Consider the following 17,600-nt stretch of genomic DNA (forward strand, 5'->3'; position numbering starts at 1 on the left):
TGTCCTTCCCACAACGTATCCCCAGTGTCAGACAACGCTTTAATAAAGCAATTCTTTGTAAAACCAATGTATTAAATAAAGCCATTACTAGGAAGAAACTGCAAGGGGGCGAGGAGAGGAAGAGACAGCCTGAGGGGCTGTCCATATGTCCAGACCATGGATCTCACGGAGTCTCACTGACCTAGAGCTGTGACAGTGGCTCACTGGAGGAGCTGGAAGGTGATGGGAAAGGAGAACAGCAATGGGTTATTTAATCAAGCTTAAGCTTTCCTGATTTAGTCACAGGCCTCTCTCTGTAGCAAGCATCCCCTCCCAGCCCTATGAATAACTGCATTAAATGGGTCATCTAAAGCCAACAGAACACAAACAAACAACTTGATAATTCAGTTAGCATGTGTAAACATTTCCGTGCAAGATAGCCATCCTCCTTTTCTATGCTCTTTAATGTAAGACAGATAAGGGGGGAAAAGCATACCGGTGGGAGTTTTTGTGGTTTTTAAAAATTTTAGTTTAGCATTTTTTGTTTTGGTTTTGTTTCTTTTAGAAACTGGTGACTCCAATAACTTCCACATCTATTGCACACACAAACTCTTCTCCAGAAGGTTTTGGATACAGCACACAGGCTTGCCAAAGGTGGGAAAATTCAGTGCTGTGTATATGTCTGAAATGAACATTTTTTTCACATCATACTTAGATCACCAAAGTTGAAAAACATTAAAAATGCCAAGATCTTTTGCTGCTATTTTTCTTTATGAAATTGCCTAAACTTTAGCATTCTGCCTTCAATGCTTCCTAGGTTCAACCCATATTTTGACTAACTAAAAATCAGCTGCTTTAGAGCAAGAATGCTAAAATGTTCTCAAAACCAGGAAAATAATTTTCATTTGGATTAGCAGATAAACAAAAGTAAACTAGTGTCAAAATATGCAATAAGAACACACACATGAAATAAAATCACTTTGGCTCTGGCATTCTAGCTGGGTCTCAAGTTATATAATGACCAAAGCATCAACATTTACTTCTTATTGTATTCTACAACTACAAGATGCAGGTTCAGGGTATCAACTGAAAAGTAAATGCTTTAAAGCTGGCACTGAGACAGCTAAGGAAAGAGCAGGCACAAGCATTTAATCCCCAGGTATTCTCTCTAATTTGCAGCTGAGGTGCCCTCCCAGAGCGTGCTGAGCAAGCCTCATCCCCAGTGCCTGCAGCACTGATATATGGCATTGTATTCTGCCCTCCTTTGAATACAACAAAGCCTTTTGAATTTCTACAGCAAAGTGCCACTAAGCTTTATAAAATCCAGACTAATCAAAAGAAATCAACTTTTGCTCCACCGCTCAGAATCAGCTTTTAAATGACCAATCTATTCCAATTTCAGAGATAAAAAAATAGCTATCTAGTTACTAGGAGTAGCAGCAGCAGCTGGACAGAACTTAATTGCAGCAGAGAATGCTTAGGGATTTCTAATTTAAAATTTCCTGGAGAACAAGAAAAAAAAGCTTTACTGCACATTTATTCTAAGGGATCAGTTTTATAATCAGCTCAGATATAAGCTTCCATTCTAGCAAAAGCCTAATTTCATAAAATAATTAAAGGATGCTGGTTGGTAGAGTAATGCAAAGTACTTGAAACAGCCAGATATCTAAACAGAGACAAAAGATCTTGATAGACTTAATGACTTGGTGTTGAGCAATGGTTTTGTAGTCAATTAGTGCAGTCATGGAATAACTCCTAATGCACTGCTCAGAGGGATTACATAATCCAAGCAGTTTAAATTCTTTCCAACATCACATCTTCCATGAAAATGTTTATAAACAACCCATTTACACATTCTGAGAAAGTACAAAATTTTATACAGGTGTTTTATGCAAAAAGTATCCAATAGTCATTTCTTTTCCCTGATCAGTGAGAGAATTGCATTGTAATCAGCAACATAACTGTTTGCCATTATTAATTCCTCTTCAAGCTTACTGCTGATGTTCAAAAGGAAATGCAGGGCCCTCCCCTAGAAAGGAGCATCCCCATGCCCCAAAACATGCTGGCAGCCAAAAGACTGGAAAGCACTGTGGCAGAAAAGGATTTGGGGGTCCTGGTGGACACTGAGATGAGCATGAGCCACCAAAGCACTCTCCCAGCAAGGAAGGGCAGCAGCCTCTGGGCTGCACTGGGAACAGCATCCTCAGCAGGCTAAGGGAGGTGATTCTCCCTCTCCAGTGAGGCACATGAGGAATGCCTGGTTCAGTTCAGGGCTCCCCAGGATGGGACAGACATGGATGAGCTGGAGAGAGTCCAACAAAGGGCCACAAAGACTAAGGGAATGGAGCACCTCACATCCAAGCCTCATCAGAAAGCAATGTCTGTTCAGCCTGGAGAAGAGAGGCTTCAGAGGGGATCTTACCTACACCTCAAGAGAAGGTGCAAAGAAGGCAGGAAACAGGCTCCTTTCAGTGGTCCCCAAAGAATGGGAGACAATGGGCACAAAATGAAACACAAGAAATTCCATTTAAACATAAGAAAAAACTTCTTCACACTGAGGGTTATCAAATACAAACTGTCCAGAGAGTTTGAGGAATTTCCAGCCTCAGAGATACTCAGAATGTGACTGGGTATGGTCCTGGACAGCCAGCTCAAGGTGACCTTGCTTTCAGCAGAGCAGCTTGACTGGATGATCTCAGAGGTGTCTTCCCACCTCCACTGTTCTGTGAGAACTTCTGACAGCATGCTCTGATTTTAGGTCAATGCAGGGTTCCAATTACAATTTTTTTTTTTGTAAACAGTACTGCAGCTGTTTCTGTTAGCACCTGGATAACTTTTTGTACCTGCCCACACAACACTAGCTGAGATGAGAAAAGTAAATTCACAATTGAAGGATAAATTATTCTGTTCTTGTACTGAATTAAGAGGAGCCAACTTTGAGATGCATTAGAGGTTTCTATCTGTGGTACTCCAGAAACAATTACTAGTCAGTCCACCATAATTAAATATATTTCATGCAGTTTCAGCTTCCCTGTTCTTTTTGCTAAATACCTAAGTTCTATAAACAGATGCAAATTTCTGCAACATAAAACAGTGGATGTTAGTACTGTGTAGATTTGGGTACAAAAAAGCTAGGCTGCAAATTCCAGTTCTCTTTACATCACAGGCACAGTCTTGTAGACAAGAGACCTACTTAACATTTAGAGAGGAATCTTCCTTGAAGCTATATGAGTAATTAGTATGCTGTTAAATATTTATGCAAAATTTCATGAAAACACGTGCATGAATACAGTGTGGACGTGCATGAGGAGAGTGTGGAGAGCACTGGAAGCCCTGGGCAAACACAAGACTTGGCTGAGCCCACACAACCACTGCTTCAGTGGAATTTGGGAATCACTCACAGTCTATTTTAGTCAAATTAGAGGATTTCGTAAAATGAATATTCCTGACTCATGCCACAGGAGAAAAACCAAACCCTACAAGAGGCCACAATAATTTCTTCACAAGCTAAAGCAAAACTCTCCACCCACTTAAACCAAGAGAGGAAGAACAGTAGATTAATTAATATTCACTCACTCTTATTATTGTAGCTACACCAGGGCACAAGAAAATGCTCAATTTAGGGACACTTAATGAAGTAAGCAATGACAAATGACACTTAATGGGAATTAAGTGAGCTCAGACAAAATCTGAGTTGACTTTCCAAATCCCAACACATTGTGGTACTGCTGTCCTAGTTATTTTGTGGTGCTACCTTCTCCTGGCTGGCAGGACCTTCTGCCCTCTCAGCTCCCCAGACCTCCATTGCTGCTGGTCCAGTACAGCCTGGTGAGCTCTGCATTCATCCTCTCTGCCAGACAGCTGGCAAACAGAAGTGTGTACAAGTACTTGAAACTTTCACAATTTCAAGAGAGCTGTCCAAGTAAGAAAGCCCAATGGAGGCCACTTGTCAAATCAAAAAGTTTTACTGATGGCATGACTGCCTCAGTTTGTCTTTAATACAAGATTTGATAGATGGGAACTAACCAAAGCCTTTCCCCCATCATAAATGAAGACTTTACTCTAGATTGAAAATAACCAATATTTATTTATTATTTCAAATAATCAATAACTACTTTTTTTCAACTGAAACCTCTATTTGCTCTAGAAACATATTTAAGTGTGCATTTATCTTCAACGGATGAAACCATTCCACCGGCTTAACAGAAGAACACAATTTTGAATTTCAAGTGCTCTTAAAAACCTGCATTTTCTAAAATCTCACTGTCTGCTTAGCTATAAGGAAAAAACAATCTCAAAAGGAAAATCTGAAAAATAAATGTGTGTTGGAAAATGAAAGGGTGTGCAAACATTTGTGCAATACACTCAAACCACACTCATAGTACACTGAAAATAAAGATGGTCATTTTCACCATTACTTTTCCAAACATAATCATCTCTGGAAAAAAGGCCATGGCTTCTGCACTGCAAGCATGTTGCCTCCTGGTCTAAATTCTTGACCTCAGTGGGTTTAAAAATTAAATTCTGCTCCTGCTGGCAGGGGAGCTGTGCCTGTATCACAGCAGAGCTCTTCACCTCCCAGCCGGCGCTGTCACTGCACATGCTGTTCCCCTCGGTTAGCACAATTCCTTGGCCTTGTATGAACTAGGGATGAAAACATTCTGTTTGTCACCCTGCAGCACTTTCCATCTCTAGCTCTGCCACAGTGTCCTGGAGCACTGCACCACTGTGAGCAGAGATTGCCATTGACAACACCTACTGCCTGCCACTGGGGAAAAAGGTAGCAAGTCTTGGTGGAAAGCCAAAAAAAAGCATTAGGGGTTTTCTAGTCTCCCAGGAGTTCTAATCATATCACTAGCTGCTAAAATAAAGACTGGTCTCACTGAGTATTTTTATCCCTCAAAATTAATTTACAGCACATCTGTCACAGCAGGATATACCATTTCCCTAAAGAAAAATCAGTATTTCTCTTGTGCAATTGGCTTTTCGATGGCACATTATATATAATGCATTCATGCACAAACAGTTCATTCTGCCCTGGTTATTTTCCCTGTCATAGTGTGGGTATTTTTAGCCCTCATGTGATCCTCCAGTATTTTCCAGCTCTGCTTTAGTCATCCTGCTCTCACTGAATATTTCAAACTAAAAAAATCTAACAGCCTTCAGATGTAAGAACCTCTCACATTTTCAGCTTACATGTAAATAATTAATTTTATTAAGCTGTCTTACACCCATGTGTTTTTGACACCCCACACCCATACACTAGAGAGTGCTCCACGGAGATTTGCTCTGACATATAGGGATACTTACATAAGACACTAAGCTAAAATCCTGACAACCTGATCACTATTTCCAATTTTGAGCAGATGAAGCCCTTTCTGCTATTTCCTGCAGGGAGCATTAGAACTGGCACAAACAACAGTGCCCTAATATTTTAATCCTGTACCACAGTTTTGACTCTACATCTGTAGGCTGTTTACCACTGCATTAGAGAAGAGGCTGGAGGAGATGGAAAGTCGGCTCAGGGCTGGCAGATGGCATTAGATCTAAAAGCAGCTGTGGTGCTGCTGCCAGAGAGCCTGCAGCAGTGGTCTGTGCTGCTCCTTGAAGGAGGAAAAGACCCTCATCTCCCCTCTGGGGAGCTGCATGCACCTTGCTGCTCCTGTTTTGAGAAGCAGTGTGGCCCGTGACCAAGCCACCCACCCACGGCTGCAGCATCAGCTCAGCACAGCTCTGTGTCTGAAGGAAGGGACCAGGCAGCACGAGGGTGGCACAGCAGATTAGTTGTGGGGACCTAGTTATGCTTCCACTTCCGAGCTGCATTATCCGTGACCCGCGCTGACTCCCCAGCAGGATCACCTTGGAACAGGAAGGGCTGTGGCTGCTGGCCTGCTCACAACTAACACAAAAACCTGTGCATTTTTACATTTCTTGAGTTTTGGGTTGTTTTATAAGTGTTTACTTTGCAAATTAAATAAAGATCACATTCTGCATTTATAGAGATACTGGTTAATATCCATTTACAGGTACAGGAAGCAGCTACCTGATACCAGGCATCATGTCAAGCTTTAGAGTCGGATTAAGATATCAAAAATAATTTTAATTCATGGCAGTACCTTTCTGGATAAGTTTTCAGAGCAGCCTTTATGAATCTGACCACTTGTTAACTCAAGGACATATATCTTAGTCTACCTCTGAAAATGCATTGTTAGAACAGTGTTATAAAGCAGTTATGAATAATCAGCAATCATCTCCTAAATCACTCAAGCACAAAACTCTGTCAAAGGGCACTGGAAGGGTTACTCCATGGCGCAACAGGAATCACCTGAAATGCATATGAAACTGTTAGCAGCTAAAGTCAATTATTCCTTTAGAAATACATATATCTAATAAATTTAGAATAGGCATATTTTAAGCCTGCCAAACCCCCAAATATGAATGAGTACCCATATATCTGCTTGCTCCTGACACCAAACAATAGATGTGTGCATTTAGGTATGTCCACTGCACGTTATTTAAAAGCTTTCAGATTATGCTGAAAGATCTTTTGGGTTCTTTATATTTTGTAACAACTGCTTCCTTTTGTTATGTTAAAGAACTGACTAGGTAGTATTACAGCTTCAAAATTGTATTGCTATTGTAGAGCAAATCACACAAATTAATAATGGCACCAAGCTGTGTGGTGTGGCCAGCACAGTGCAGGGAAGGGATGCCATCCAGAGGGACATGGACAGGTTTGAGAGGTTGGTGTGTGCAAACCTCATGAAGTTCAACAGGGCCAAGTGCAAGGTCCTGCACTGGGCCAGGGCAGTCCCAAGCCCAAATACAAGCTGGGTGGAGATGGATTGAGAGCAGCCCTGAGAAGGACTTGGGGGTGCTGGTTGATGAGAAGCTCAGCAGGACCCAGCAATGTGACTTGCAGCCCAGAAGGCCAACTATATCCTGGGTTCTATATTTTGGCTCATATAGCAGATGTAATGAATACTCCTTCACTTCCAGCTAAGTGTGGAAGACAGAGGTATAGAACCACATGTTTCATGGTAATTTCCCAGCTGCCCAGAACTTGCTGCTGCATCATCCCAATTTAGTCCCAAACAACAGAGAGGCACGCACAAGTTTGCAGATGTGTACAGAACTCCTCCCAGAGCATCAGTAAGGGCTCCCATTCCATCCAACATGCAGGTGCTGTGATGGGGCACAAAGGCACCATACATCAGTGCCACAACAACATCCTCACCCAGAATTCAGTAAAGCCATGGAATGACTGACACCTACCTGAGTTAGTTCTGAAATGCAAGCAACAGGAAAAGCTGGAACTCTCATTTCACCCAGCATCATGTAATGTCTGTACCCCACCATCTTTAGCTCAGAAATTAAACTAGTGTCCTGCCTGTTATACTTCTGGACAATATTTAAGTTAATAATGAAGGAAGTTTTCCATAACAAAGCTAACTCTCACAGCTACAGGATCTTCTCAAGACTTATTACACTGTCTCAGTTGTACAATTCCCCCAAAGGCTGGGAAGGCACATGACATGCTCTTCAACCAACCAACAACACAACAAGGCATTACTGCATTATCCTCTGTATCAGCTGGCTGGTTCTGTTCCAGTAGCTATTCAATTTCTGTAGGATTGTCACCTCCACAGCTCTAATTTGGATGACATATTTGTGACTTTGGGAAGAACAGACCATCTGTAAGAAGAATTAACAAGCACAGTAAAGTCTGTGTTTAATAAAAGTGTCTTTTCCAATTTCTGAATCTTGACATAAGCGCTTGGGTTTTCTGTTTCCAGCAAGACATCACATGGGAAATTGGAGCATGCCAGACCCTGAAATTCAGAAGTTGAGGCATAAGACGGTGCAAAATAAAGATGTAAACAAGCTTTAGAAGCCCAGAGTAGCACTGGCCTGCTATTAGGTGCCCTATTTCCTGGAAGCACTAATGAGCTGAAGGCAGCTGGCCAAGTATGCCCCACTGACGTCAGAAGTGATCAGAGCAGAACACTGAAATCTGCGTAGGATTCCAGAGCACAAGGCAGCCTAAAACTGAGAGTGCTTCATGCTTCACACCTGCTCCTGCTTTTGTGAGTACTGGTGCATACCCAAGCCCATGAAAGGACACCCCACAGATTTAAAATCAACTGAATATTAATCCCTATTTGAGGAATGGGTTAGCATAAACCTAGGACAAACCAATCAAGGAATTAGGTGAGTGTGCATGTGTATTTCCATATGCACAAACCTATGTCCAGTAACACTTTTTAATGACTATATTTTTTCTTAAATGTTAGCTGCTCTCCTCTTAATTCTCAGTTAACAAAAACAGCATCTGCTTGGTGACTAGTCATAGCCACATTACATAAACACCAAAGACAAGGTTTAGTCCTTTGGACTGTTCCAGAAACACTGCTGTGTTTAACCCCAGCAGGCAGCTGAGCCCCCATAGCTGATCACTCACTGTCCCCTGCAGTGAGATGGGGAGAAAATCAGAAGGGGAAAAGTGAGTAAGTAAATTCATGGGCTGAGATAAAGACAGTTTCATAGGTGAAACAAAAGCCATGTAAACAATTCACCACATTCCATAGGCAGGCAGAATTAACCCATCTCCAGGAAAGCCAGACTCCATCACCCATAATGGTGACTTGGCATGACAAATGCTGTAACTCTAAACATCCCTCCCCATCCTTCTCCTTATTCCCCCAGCTTTTCTGGCTAAGCACAATGCCATGTGGTATGGATTATCTGTTCAGACTGTTGGGGTCAGCTGTGTCCTGGCTGTGTCTCCTCCAAATTTCTTGGGCACCCCCAGCCTGCTTGTTGGCAAGGCAATGTGAGAAACTGAAAAAGCCTGGACCCTGTGTAAGCACTCATTAGCAATAATTAAAACATCCATGCCTTATCAACACTGTTTTGGTTTTAAATTCAAAACTGAGCACCAATCTCCTCTGAAGCCTCTATTGTACCAAACCCAATGCAAGCACAAAATATAAAAAATTAGAAGACTGAGGTATCTTTGTCAAAGAGAAAAGCAATATGCTTTTCAGTTAGGAGGAATAGCATACCCAAACAATAAGCACACATAAAACCAAAAATAACTTAATTTTTCTTCTTCTGGTCAGCCCTTAAGATGTGGAAACATTTTACTAGCCATAAAAATCAAAAAATATATCAGCCTCAGCAAGCATTTTCCTATAAAGTTGGAGGTGTGAAAGAGGAACAGATTCCATTTAATGTTCTTGAATACATTTGCACATACCACAATCAGCAACAGGATGGTTAAAACCCTTTGTCTCCACCACCAGACATTATCAGAGTCCATGTCATTGACAGGGAGGGGGTTCAGTGGAGGAGACCCTATGCTCAATAGGGCTGGGCCAAACTGGAGCACACAAGATGTTAACTTTCTGCTGTCTCAAGATGCTAAGCCTATGATGAGGTAAAAAGAATAGCACAACCACCCAAGGAAATTATTTTTATCTAGTATTTAAGTATAGTGGACAAAAGTGTATAACTGTCTTCAGAGACAGAAATGGAATTCTTTAAGATGCAAAATACCTGCAGTTGGAGAGTTTGCATGGTGAGACTTTTTGGGCAGGTTAAAGATCTGTTCACCAGGGTCTGGTGGAGGAAGAGCATCTTGGCCTTGTCGAGCTTCCACAGGATCATACTCTTTCCCATCATAGTTAGCATCAAAGAACTTCTTAAACCATTGGATGAAATCTAAGTTGTCTTGGAAGCGCCCTTTGACCAGTTTTTCCACAGGAATTACCTAAAAGGTAGATATTAATATCCAATATTACACCACTGCTGTTTTTACATATAAAAATTACATATACACACTTACTTGGAAAAGAAAAATCTACTAATTGCATCAACAAATAAACCCCTGCCATTGTTTCGTTCCTAAAAGAAAGGGTAAATTTTCAAATGCTCTTAAAAAATGAAAACAAAACCCAATGAGACCCAGCCTTTGAAGTAGTGATACAATAGGTTCATGCAAGCCTTTATAGCTTTTGTTCCACAGAGGTACTCTCTTACATCCCATGGGTACATCCCATGATGAATGACACTGTTCTGGGAGTAACACTATATTCAGCCAGCTAGGGATTTCTGGTTTTAATGGACATGGTACAGTGTGACATACTGGAAACAAGCTATTCTTCAAAAACTCCAGATAGATGTTTCTTGCTCTCTGTCCTACTGTTTGAACTACAAAACCCAGCAGCTTTTCCAAGACATGCTAAAGTTCAAACCAACCCACATTTTGGTAGCACATGGTCATCATATGAACCAACCCTGAGGTTTTAACCTTGTAATTTTTTTCTGTTCCACATATAGCTATACATAGAATAGTTGTGGACATGCAGAAGTTGATTTAAATGCCTTATAAAATTCTAGTAAAACAAAGGAAAGGCTATGAGGATGTCTTCATATCAATATCTTTGACATTTTTCACAGATATGAAACCTCTAGAAGATGTATTCAGCCAGTATTACAGTATTCAAGGCTTCCAGATGCTGTGGGTAGACAGGAATTACAACTGCAGAAGAGGGGCCCTGCTTTGCTTAATTCATGCTGCTGATTAAACAACCAAGTTAGGTGGACCTTAATGCCTCTTGAATGTTACAAATTTTCAGCTGGAAAAGGATTTTAATTTCTTCTTCAGGGTTAAGCCAACTGTAAAGCACTTTATAAATCTGTGATGCTTCTGCAGGAATTGACATTGCATTCTGCATGTCTTTTCAGGTTGTTCCACTTGTACCTTAACACTGCATTAAAAAGGCCTGTTAAATTTGCTCTCTATAAGAAAATTGACAATGTTCACTACATTAGTCTGCCCAATGTTTCACTGGCAAATCACACTGTAAATAGAAGTACTCATAATATTTCATGAATGAAGGTTTTTCAGTGCTTCATAGAAGTCTTAAGGGATTCTGTTATTCCCCCTATTGTTATATCTGCCTCTCTTAAGAGACTGTTTAAATTTCAGAATAAGACAACACTAAAAGCCTGGGCAGAACCTTAAAAGGGTAAACAGGTAGTGCATCAGTGTAAAACTATAAGCATGATGACATAACTTCCATTATTCATTTTTATCAACAGTAATTTATATTGGTGAGTCTGTCAAACTCTCACATTCAAGCATAAACCAAATAGCTTAAGACTGAACAAGCATTTTCTCAGAGGCTTCCATTCTTAACTTTACAAGATCATATGTGCTACCCAATCTATTAAGTCACTGGGTAAATTATTCCAGCCTTTGAATAATTAAAAGTCCTCAAACCCTGCTCTGGACAAAAAACATAGAATACTTATAAGCATATTTTTCAGTTGTTTTGTTGGAAATTCAGGTCAACAGCAATTTTACTCATCAAAAAATTAAGATTCACTGATGACAAGGAATTTCCAATACATGGTGTTTTATCAAAGGGTCTCTGTATTAAGATATAATGAGTTAGATGGCACAACTTCTAAGCAGACATGTGGACTCAATTTTCAATTTGTACTTAAACGGAGCCAAAGGCCAAACTTCTTCCTTTACACCCAAATGATGAAAGGTCAAGAAGATCAACATACACCACTTACAATTCCAGTTCTCCATCCAAAAGTTGAAAAAGTGCATTTTCGAGTATTTTGAAGTTTGTTTCCCCATTCATTAATTTTACACAATTTATGTAACATTTGAGACATGTAGTAATTGAAATACAAATACAGAATGCCTACCTTATCCACATTCATTCTTTTAAATGATGCCTGCAGAAGTTTGAAGTTATGAATGTACTCGTGCTCCAGCTTTGCTTGAAACTTTACTTTCTTCAAGCTAATGCACCCTGGGAACAACATGTCCATGAACTGGCAGTAAGCTGCTCCTACAACAAGAGAATGCATTGACATTAATCCAGATGCACCCAGCTAAGACCAAATGGTGTTTAATGTTATTAGCAGAAAGCATGAGCAGAAAGCAACAGTGCTGAATAAGTCCCTGCTGTAATTCAGCCTAGCACTACACACCCAAGACCTGCTTATCTAATGTACACTGAGCAGTGACACCTTCAAGTGGTTCTTTCCCACTCAGTCTGGACCCACAATGTGCTGCTGTGCAGCATCCAAGGAATCACCTCGACTAATGCAAAGTGAAATGCATGTTCTTGAAGTCCCTATGCACAGCAGCATACAATGTCCATACAATGAGAAGATAACAGTGAAAATGGAAATCTCTTAATAAGCTTCCTCAATCCCCATAGTCCCCTGAATTCAAACAAGCCAGGATCATCTTTCTTCTGGCTCTTGTACCCAAATGCCAAGCAAGTCAAATGCAATTATTTAAGATTATATCAAGCCATAATTAAAAAAAAAATAATTGCAAGGCTCCAGCTTGCTAAAACACACTAGTCAGTTGCCACCCCTCTGCAATGAACATCCTTACTGATTTGCATTTCCTGAGAAAAGCATTCAAATAAGCAGACTTTAGCATAGTCCACCCATAGCTTTCAAAGCTGGGCTAACAGCTTTAATTCTCACTTAAAACAGTCAGGTTCCTAACTTCAACTTGAGAGCTTCTGAAGTTACACAGACAGTAGGGTTGTGCATGTATAACCAATCCAGAACAAAGAAGGAAGTATATGGAAAAATTTCTAACCAGCATCCTGAGGACAGCAAATAGAGACAGCATTTCTTGTATGCAGGGAGCTTCCTCCTGCAGCATCATGCCACTGTCATTTGCAAAGCCTTTACTGTTGACACACTCAAGTGTTTAGAAACCAAGATGAAAATGTTTAAGAAGATCAGAGGAAAAACAATTTTCTTTCTTCCTCAGAAGATTTTTCTATAAAATGCTTTCTACAAAAAGATTCAGTGATGCCCACAGAGGACTGGAGAGGATGCAGCCCCTGTGCTTGAGCATCAGGGCAGGAAAGTGATTGCCCCATTACCCTGACAAGTTTAATTTCACTTCCACAAAAATGACTGTTGCGCTTTTAGTGCACATTCTTTGACAAAGAAGTGTCCAGTTCTCACCTAACAGTTCAGCCCACTATCAACAACGATTTTTTTACCACAAATATTTCTGAGTGTTCACAGAGAAACCAAAATAATAAAGCAGACACCTGGCTTGCCCAGTTTTACAGGAGAGTCAACAATAACTTGAACTTTAAGTCATCTTTCTCCATGGTATGCATATGTTTTGACAGGACCAACTTTAGCATGAGATGGTTCTCATTCTGTGTATCCAGCCAGCCATCAGATGAAGGCTTACCAAGATCATCACTTCCCAAACAGAAGAAGAATTTAAGAAAAGAGTCCAAAAATGTTCTCTGAAATACCAACACAAATTTGCTAAGGGGCTTACCAAGATCCAGCTTTAGTGCTGAAAACCACTGCCATCAAATAAAAGAATCTGTTCACATTGCCTTGCTTTGTGGGGAAAATGGTTATTAAAAAACCTCATTTTCCAAGGACACCTTGTGCTTAGCTGTTTGCAATGGTCTTGATATGATTAGAAATCAAAGCAAAATATTCCCTAAAGGAAAAGGCTCCTTCTGGCAAGTTTCAAGCATTAGATGACAAATTTGCATCTTCTTACAGAAAACTTTATAAACACAATTATTTATTCAAAACTCATCCTTAGCAAGAGAACTTGTAAATACATGGCAATGGAAAAAATACATTACAGTTAAAAGCATAGATATACAGATAATGCATAGCTTGAGTACACTTATTATTGTTTAATTTAATGCAAAAGGATTATTATGCAATCATTTAATATGATAAATTGAATTTGTTCCTAACTCTGTCCTTTCATCCTCCCCATACCCCAATTATAAGCTTTACTCTGATATCTAAGTAATTGCCTGGAGGCCCTAAAAATGCACTGCACAACCTTTCATCTAGATCCTTTTAGAAAACTAGAAGCCCAAAGTGTTCACACGAGATTTTTCTCCTTCTGCTGGTAATGCAAATTCCTTCTGCATGCCTTTAGATAGTCTCTCTCTGGTTAGGGTATTTCCTTGTGTTTTCTCTGCTGGCAGTTGTTTCTGTGCCTTTGCCAGCCAGGAGGTGGTCCTGGGTCTGCACAGCACTCGAGGGCAGAAAACACTGGACTGCATCCACATGGCAGCACAGACCTGTTCTCTGACACAACACTGGAGAGGCTGCTGGGCTGTCTCCCCAGCAGGATTTTATTGCACTGGCAAATACAGCTCATTAAAATACTCCTTCCTGAATACAGAGGCAACAAACAAACAAACAAACATGGATTGAACTAAACCTTGAACTACAAAGAGAGGCAATTTCTCCTGACTCCAAAAAGCCAGAGACCTGCCTACCACACCAACAGCAGAAACTAAAAATATCATTAGGCAACTGGGACAACATCAAGATTATGTATGTATTTAATATTATATGGGTGTTTATTTATAATTTAAAATTTAACTCCCTAAAGCTTGTAGCTGTCAGATTACATTTAAATGGGAAACACCAGCACAACAGAATGGGAACACTACTGCCTATACTGCCCATTATGAGATTTCTGGAGGCAGCCAGAAAGGGGAGCCCAGCTTAAGTGATGTGAGACTGCAATGCTTTTACCTTTCAGCCATAGCATGTCCATGTGGTCCCCTGCATATGGGACAGCACTTTAGCCTATCCAATGTACTACACAACTGATGTTTCAATGCAGGTGCATGAGGAAGGAATCTTTTTAATGGAATACAAAGAAAACTACAGTAGAGATAATGACATTATGGCTTGTAACATATCTCTTGCATAATTTACACAAACAAAAGAATTTTTATGCTACTGTATTTTATTCAGTATTTAAAAACTTCCCTACATTTTCTGAAAAAAAAAACCAAAAAAACAAAAAAACAAAAAACAACCCAAAACAAAACAATACCAAAAAACTCCCAACAATCCCCCCACACCCCCAAAAACCAACCAAAAAAACTCCCAAATCTAAATCTTATCAAATGTATACAGGGAAATTGAAAACACAGTACCAGAATAGCTCTCACAATGAATCTCTCTCTGACTGAAAAACTTTGATATGCATAAACATGCACATACACACATACAAAGAGAAATAATTTGACATCTACTCAAATGAAAGATGAAAAGTACAGCTGGTGGCACTGGAGAAGAGGGATCAATGTTAAAAACCTCTAATCCTTTATTAGCTAACAAGCAATTTAGAATCACTGGCGAAAAATCCTTTTGTGTTTTGATCTAGAATATTGATGCAGCCATTAGTTACAGGAGATATTCACGGGCCAGACTCTGAAATGAGCCTGCAAACGTGGCTGTGCTGAAATCACCCCCAGGAGCTGCTATTTTTAGTCCCATTAGTGAGCAGAAAGAGCCCAGCAGCATCAGGGCTTTGCAGGTGTTTCCTGGGCATCCCAGGCTTGGGGCAGGGCAGGCAGCAAGGGGAGGGAGGGCATTGCATCCACCAGAGGAGGGGAAGGGATGCTGGGGCAGAATTCAGACACTAGAGAACAAACTCAGAATTGAAAAGGAGGTTATTTAAAGCTATTAAAATTCAAGAATTTTGCCATGTGCAGTGGTAAAGCTGAAAATTACTACTAAATTTATAAAACCTGAGGTATCTTACAGCATTTTCAGAGTTGTAGACAATCTTTCACTAGTCCCTTGCAGTAAGCAATGCTGAACTAATTTTAGCTTTTGTCCTGTATGTCTTCCTCCCTGCTTCTGTGTTTCTTTTCCAGACTGTCCATGCTGACTTCACTTGCTCTGAAGCATATGCACTCTGCATCATTAGAGATTTTCAGTTTTTCTCCTCTCCTTCACCATCTGGAGGCTGATGAATCCACATATGCAAAGTAGTATTTTCTTGATTATCAAAAATACTTCTGCTCCTGACTATTTAAATCAAAAGGAAATTAAAGGAGGTAACAATGAAGAGAAGAGAATCCTGTTTGCAACCAGTTTTTACTACTCAGTAAACTTCCTGGATTTCAGATTAGAGATCTGAAACCAAGCTTAGACGCTTGGTTTCCTTTAGCATTGATGTTAATATTTTTATAAATTAAAAGGAAAACTTTACTTTCAAACTAACTGCTTTTAATATACTATAGTTAGAACTTATTATGCTAATAAAATATTTAGTAGAAACACTATAAATATAAGCAGGTACTGCCAATATGTGTGTGCCCTGCACAAATCAGGTCAATCCTTCTAATGTCAAAAGACTGTCCCTCATTGCTCCTCCCTGAATCCCTGCAGTGTGTGGGAGCAAGATCCCAGAAAACCATACAAAACCAACATGGAAAACAAAGGGCCCATGAAAAGACAGGGCCTTGCTGCAGCATGGCTACCCAAATCACAGCAAACAGAACTAAGTTCTATGCTAGAAATTTGGTGTACATGTTTAGTATTAGCTTTATTCTAAAACTGCATAGAAATCAAATTTAAACCTTTTAACCAGGCCTCAGTTTGATTTTCATACACTGAGTTTTTAAAAAATTCCATTTAGGAAAAAGGCTGACTGCGCCTTTTTCTGTAACAAAATTAGTTCGTTTGCTTTAATGAAATATTTAGAGAATACAAAAACACATATCCAGTCATGCTAGATACAAACTCCTTCAAATTGTTCATTCTCTCCAAAGTGCAACCACCTGATCATGCATTTGGAAAACCCAGCATGATTTGTGTATGAATTAGTCATCAGTACTTCAGCTCACTCTGGCTGCTTACACTGATGGAAAGCTGCACACACCCCGTATTTCTGTTGCTGGGACAACAGCAACAATGAAAAGAAAAAAAAGCAATGACTTGCAAGGAGCACGTGTGACTTAATAGTTTTGATAAGAAAGGGAGAGGAAAACCCACAAATGCCAGCAATCATTGTTTACAGAACAGCAGCACTTAGGGCTGGTCTTTTACCTTAGGCTTTCTAGAATTGCTTCCTCAGCACTGATGTTTAGGTAAGCACACAGCAGTAGGTTTTCAACTTGGATATCAGAGCATAGAATTTCATTTAGATTTCAAATGTGGGTGTTCTGTTATGCCATCCAAAGGTTTTTTAAAAAACTGGGCATTGAAGCTGGTGAAGGGTCTGGAGCAGCTGCTGGAGCTGGGGTTATTTAGCCTGGACAAAATGAGGCTCGAGGGGGACCCTTCTTGCTGCCTACAGCTACCTGAAAGCTGGATTTTAGCCAGCTGGGGTCAGTCTCTTCTCCCAAGCAACAAGCAATAGAACAAAAGACAACAGCCTCAAGTGTTGCCAGGGGAAGTTTAGATTGGGTATTAGAAAAAATGTCTTCCCAGAGAGAGTCGTCAAACATTGGAACAGGCTGCCCAGGGAAGAGGTGGACTCACCATGCCTTGGAGGTATTTAAAAGTCATGTGGCTCTTAGTGGCATGGTTTAGTGGTGGACTTGGCAGTTGGACTCCATGATGTTTACAGTTTTTTCCAACATAAATCATTCTATGATTCCATGTCTGTGAGCATAAAGTTGTTTTACATACAGCCACATGTTTAAGTGCTCCACTGGAGAGACCAACTTCTTCAAATTCCTATTTGCATTTCCAGCAGCACCTGTAGGACTTAGTATGTAGGTCAACATAATTTAATTCCTCCAGTCAACACACCCTCCCCCCTG

At 40.2% G+C, this 17,600-nt stretch overlaps 1 protein-coding gene across 4 annotated transcripts in view; it reads right to left on the reverse strand.

The window, feature by feature from the left end:
- The window catches only part of MAPRE2 (microtubule associated protein RP/EB family member 2), a 98,667-nt gene that overhangs the window by 13,918 nt on the left and 67,149 nt on the right, over positions 1–17,600 (reverse strand). For all 4 annotated transcript variants that reach the window (XM_056483794.1, XM_056483792.1, XM_056483793.1 and 1 more), the window contains 2 exons: positions 11,707–11,852; positions 9,538–9,751 (listed from right to left, as the gene is read on the reverse strand). In XM_056483794.1, coding sequence (XP_056339769.1) covers positions 9,538–9,751; positions 11,707–11,852 — 360 coding nt within the window. The remainder of the gene's footprint in view (positions 1–9,537; positions 9,752–11,706; positions 11,853–17,600) is intronic.

Source organism: Oenanthe melanoleuca, chromosome 2 (genome assembly GCF_029582105.1).
Source record: "Oenanthe melanoleuca isolate GR-GAL-2019-014 chromosome 2, OMel1.0, whole genome shotgun sequence".
In the NCBI taxonomy this organism is placed as follows: Eukaryota; Metazoa; Chordata; class Aves; order Passeriformes; family Muscicapidae; genus Oenanthe; species Oenanthe melanoleuca.